This window comes from Mesitornis unicolor, unplaced genomic scaffold (assembly GCF_000695765.1).
Source record: "Mesitornis unicolor isolate BGI_N332 unplaced genomic scaffold, ASM69576v1 scaffold483, whole genome shotgun sequence".
In the NCBI taxonomy this organism is placed as follows: Eukaryota; Metazoa; Chordata; class Aves; order Mesitornithiformes; family Mesitornithidae; genus Mesitornis; species Mesitornis unicolor.
In genome coordinates this window covers 23,441-29,007 of record NW_010172315.1, presented here as the reverse complement: position 1 = coordinate 29,007, position 5,567 = coordinate 23,441, and the positions used below count along the sequence as shown (strand labels likewise).

The 5,567-nt window shown below is 34.1% G+C and overlaps 1 protein-coding gene across 1 annotated transcript in view; it reads left to right on the top strand.

Annotated features, from left to right (window-relative positions):
• Positions 1-1,660: 1,660 nt before the first annotated feature.
• Positions 1,661-5,567, top strand: part of LOC104537423 (A-kinase anchor protein 9-like) — a gene marked incomplete at its 5' end in the record, with an annotated part of 25,720 nt that continues 21,813 nt past the window's right edge. The window contains 5 exons of the mRNA XM_010180312.1: positions 1,661-1,837; positions 1,961-2,065; positions 2,493-2,645; positions 2,904-3,083; positions 5,442-5,567. The exon at positions 5,442-5,567 is cut by the window's right edge and continues 984 nt beyond it. Coding sequence (XP_010178614.1) covers positions 1,661-1,837; positions 1,961-2,065; positions 2,493-2,645; positions 2,904-3,083; positions 5,442-5,567 — 741 coding nt within the window. The remainder of the gene's footprint in view (positions 1,838-1,960; positions 2,066-2,492; positions 2,646-2,903; positions 3,084-5,441) is intronic.

Genomic DNA, 5,567 nt, shown 5'->3' with positions numbered 1-5,567 from the left:
ATTGCCCTTTTTTCTGCACAGAATCTACACATAAAAATGGTCCTGATTTATTTGCACATATACACATATGTGTATGCTCTTAAGTTGGCAGATATGCTACAATGTTAATTTTAAGCATGCTTTAAAATGAGAGAGAGAGCTGTAACAATGAACATTTTGGGATTCGTATTAGATGCTTTTAACTTAGAATGTTTTAGTAGGTAGAAATATAGACAATAAGATAGTGTCTGCAAGCACCACAGGTGTCAGAGCCATTTTAGAGCTGAGTGGTGTTGAATGTGATATGTTACAAATTACAGATAGAATTTTCAATAGTGTTTTAGATTTACATCTCATTTTTATCAAATGAGGCACATAGTCTTAGTATATAGTATATTTTGATGTCACAGTGTTGATTGGAATATTTAATGAATATACATTTTTATCATTATTTCTCATGCTTTTCTGAGTTAGCTGCTTTATTTTTTCATAGTTGCATGGTTTTTGAAATGCTCTTCTGCTTGTTGTGAATGCTGTAAGCAGTTTCTGTTGATAACTTTTTTTTTTTTTTACTGTTGTTTCAGCTTACTCTGTCAACTTATTCCAGGGAGGGTTATCATAAAGAGTCTGCTCTAGACTTGATTTTTCTTTTTCCATTTCTCTCTCAGGACTTTTCTGTGGTCACTTCAGACTTTGATGTTACTCATGGATGGATAACGTCAATAATACCATCCTGTCAGCTTTATGTTCTGGTCCTCTTCTCTCCTATCTATTGAAATGCTTTGAGTCTTCTACCTTTTGGCTACATCGTAACTTCCTAATTGTAAATACTGAAATCAGTTTCTTGAGTGGGACAAACATTACTTTTCATGTCTCTTTCTCGATTACTTAGTTTAACTCAGGTCTTAACTCTGTGCATCAGGCCTAATACCATGGATTTGTTACACATCTTTCTTATCAGTAATTTTTATTAATAATTTCTGAAATACTGCTAGAACTGGGATCATTCCTATCTCTACAGCTTCAGTTACTCTTTTAATATGTAGTTTCTGAGCCACAAACATCTGAACTACTGAGATTCAGAATGCTTTATGTGGATGCTTTGACCCCTATATAAAGCGAAATTATATCTTCCATCGTATTTATTTGGTCCCATTTAACAAATTTAGCAAGACAAAAAAAATTCTTGTTTCTCAAGATTGAAGTATGCAATTCCCTTCAATGTGAAAGACTCAGTGAGTTTTAGGATATGTCTGTATGTCACTAATCAACTCCTCACTTTGAATAATTTTGTCACAGAGTTTTAGAGCTATGATATTTCTCAAAGATGCAAATAGCGTTTTGACCTTAGGGTCAAGACATTCCATCTATAGATGTTAAAGGTATCTTTTTAGTGGGCTGTATAGGAATGCCATGCTACTTGCTTTTAACTGACTGAAGAGTCTGAAGGCTTCAGAAGGACACGGTCAGTTCTTATATATAACTTCTTAAAAAATGCTGTTTGTATTTGGATGTAGCACTACAATATCCTAACCTTACATTCTGTTTCACCTAAAGAGTAGGAGTTTTGTTACGAGAAAGAGGGATGTTTTTTCTCTGTCAAAAATGAGTGCTGTTGCTATTGCCAGCAACCCTTCCAGTTTAGTACAATATATTCATCTTCTTTCCACATTGTCACCAGGTTGAACAGTTAACAAATAATTTAAAAGAAAAAACAGACAAATGCAGTGAGCTTTTGCTCGCTAAGGAGCAACTTCAGAGAGATATACAAGAACGAAATGAAGAAATTGAGAAACTAGAATGCAGGATAAGAGAACTGGAACAAGCCTTAATCATCAGTGCAGACAACTTGCAAAAGGTATTGCTTGGTCCAAAATTATCATGTATGTACTACTTATTTTCTTGAGAACAAACCAGTATAACTTTTTATTTATTTTTTATTAAGCAAATAAAGTAACTAACTTGTAATGTATATTTAAAGGTGGAGGAAAGGAAACAGTTTGGCACCATCATAGTAAAGGGAGAGTTACCTCTTGAAGTACAACTGCAAGCTGAACGAGAAGCAGTGGACAGAAAGGAAAAGGAGGTAAAATACCTGTGAAATGTTCCATGTTTCTGCTGGTTTGTCAGTTTTTGCTTCCTGTTGATTTCCATGAACTACAATATATAGATGAAATTTTTTAACAGATCAGAGAGACAGCAGTCCAAATCCCGTTGAAATTCTCTTGTTAGCCATGATAATTGGTGTTACTGTCTTTGTTAATGCATATGACTTACAGGAGTGTTTCTGGAATCAAAATTCAGCCCAATTAACAAAGACTGCATAGTGTTTTCAGCTTATTTTAAGTGGGGTTTAAAATTCCATTCAGTTTAGGGACTCAGAATGTCACTGAGTACACATTATTTTGTGCATACCAAACCAGTTTACTGTAGACATTGCACTTGAAAATTAAGACATTTAATTTTTGGTGTGGGAGTCTACTCCTTTTCCACCATTTGTTTTGGAAATGTAGGTCACAAACCTTGAGGAACAACTGGAGCAGTTTCGAGAGGAGCTAGAAAATAAAAATGAAGAAGTTCAGCAGTTACACATGCAACTGGAAATTCAGCGAAAGGAGGCTACTACACGCTTGCAAGAACTTGAACAAGAGAATAAATTATTTAAGGTAATTGTGTAACAGAGAAGCCTAGAGCTGCTTTATGCCTCCTCCCCAGAAATAAATTCTTGGAAAAAGCAAGGATGCCGGTTTCTCTTTCTCAAGCATTCCACAGTTCAACCTGCAAAATACTAAAAAGCTCATATAGTTATTTCTCATTCCATGCAATTTGTTTATTTTAATTCCTGTGCCTTAAATACCTATACAAGAATGTGCAGAAAATGTTATGGAAAACTGTAACATAGTTTGGGGGGGTTTTTTTGGTAGGATGAAATGGAAATACTGGGACTAGCTATCCAGAAATCTGAAGATGCCACCATAAGGGACCATCATTTAGTGGCTGGGAGGCTTGCTCACATCATGCAAGAAAAGGAGCAGGAAATAGATCATCTTCATGAACAAATTGCAAAATTGCAACAGCAACTTGAAGTCACAACTGACAACAAGGTACATACTTTTGAAATCTTTTTCAGAGTCCTGCTTTGTGTTGCTAGCTGTTTAAAGAAAAAAAGTCTCCGTCCCCTCCACAATTATATTATCTTTTATTGCTGGCTTAATTTAAAAATGCAAATGCTTCAGTTTCAAGCAGTATTTTAACCCTAATCTGTTTCTCCTCTTTTATACCTTTTTTTTTACAGAGGATACTTTTTGCTTGCTTTCTTTTAGTTACTCTGCCTTATTTCTGCTTGAGGTTTTTTTTTGTTTATTCTTCTAATACTTCCAAGCATTTAATAGTATATAGGTAGCTGAATTCAATCTCAACATTCATTCTACCATCCTCCCTGTGGTGACTTACTTTCAGGGTTATGTTTCAGTGACACCTGCTGGATCATGTTGGATTTTATTTTTTTTTTTTAGCAGATGAACTTTTGTGCTCCATGAGTTTGTGTCACATTGTCATTATACCAATGTTGGCAACATCTTTAATCCAGTTTGAATTATGGTGGATGTGCAAACAAATTCTGTTTTTTATTAGAAATGGAGAGCAAGAGAGAAAGAAGCAGATTCGTCTTTTTTATTTACTGAGATTCAACACCTATAGCTTTCTCTTATTTTTCAATTATGTGTTTTTATGGTAGTGAGCTTCATCTTCTGGCTTACTTCCATTTTATACAGATACAAGACATTTGATTTCCACAGAAATGCTACTTATTTTGCATTGATGTAAGTGACAGCAGTAACAGGCCTTCTGTCTCACATTTTTATGGAAAGAAAATTGAATTTTTTCAGTGGATGAATTTTGCATTCTTACCATTTTAAATGTGAAAATTTATTCATCATAAGCTTTAACCCCAAAGAACAGGAATTCTGTTACCCCTCAGTAGCTGGTTGAACATTTAAGATATAATTCTACTAGGACTTTGAATCAACCAAAATGGAGCTCTGACCAAGCTGGATAATTTCACTGAGGTTTTTTGTGCAAAATTTACTTATAATGAACCTTAGTGAATAACAAATGACAAAACTTTGAGTTGGATTTACGAAAGATCATACTTTAAGAGTCCAGAATGGTTCTGGTTTATACAATAGCCACAGTAATACAGTTACATTACTTGACTTGAGAAAAAGATCCAGGATTCAGGTATAATTCACTTTAATGATTAGTTCTTCTCCTGTTATATGAAGTTTCATTTTTTTATTTTCATCCTTTTACTCAGCTATATTTTCCAGGACAGTAAATAATTACTCTGTTTGATTATGAGATCATTAAATATGAATAGATTATTCTTAGGTGAATGCCTTTCCTAGTCCCTTAGACATCTTCATTGACGACCACTAATTGCTTTACTTTTAATTGCTGTATTTGCCTTCTGTGCTCCTTTATCCCATTATGAGATGAAGAACAGAAACTGTTATGCTGACTCGATAGCAGTCACCAGGATCACTCTTCTTTTCTTTGGAAATCCAATGACTTGCTCACATTTTATTTAGTGTTTTTGAGCTTCCTCTAGTCTCTAGGACTTTTAAAAACAAGATCTTTGTTGGCAAATCAGCCCCTCTAGATTATATGGTCAGATTTATAATTTATTTTTGTACCTGTTATACTTATTACAAAGTTTTCTTATTATTCTATTTAACTAACTAGACCTAATAAAGTATTGAGAGAGAAAGGAAAAAGCTTGGCTATTTTAGTTATGAATTTTATAATCTTTCTTCTCTTCCACATTTTTTGTCTTCTTCGTATTTCTAAAAGGCCCTGTTAGAGTTCATACCTATTTTAGGTACCATAACTGATTTTATTCTATAATAACTATTTCCAATATTCTTGATGGATTTCCTTCTGCCTTTTCCATTTCTAGTGTAGAAGCACTGTTCATTTCAGATCCCAGACACTTCCTTAAGAAAATATATCCATTTTGTTTCTTAGACTTATTACTTATATTCTGGTCTGTCTTTATTTTAACTTTGTAAAGGATTTTTTGACATTCTTCTGCACTTAAATGAGAATCAGGACATCTTCATATAGGACTGAGAAAGTAGCCTGTGACCTTAATGAACTGCAAAAATAGGTATGAAAGTGTCAAATGAAGTGAAAGCATTTGTAATATTCAGAGACAGGCACTGCAGTGTAAGTGTTCACAATTCTTTTTTTTGTTTTCACTTTCTCAGTCCTATGTGAAGATGTCCTGATTATCATAAAGCTTTACCAGAGACATCCCATTAAGAAGTTCACTGAGGACATACTTTCTCTCACAAGATTTTTCAGTGTTTGATTAAACTGTTGCTGTGAAGTCCAGGAGAAAAATTAACTGAGGATTGAATGGCTACCTATTTTGAAGTTCTTTTCTTGTCTTTTTTTTCCAGGTTATTGAAGAGCAAAATGAGCATATACGGGAGCTGGAAGCCCAGGTGGAATGTCTGAAAAGCGATCAAGAACGTGTGAAGAAAAAGAATGATGAGGAAGTAGAGCAGTTGAATGATGTAATTGAG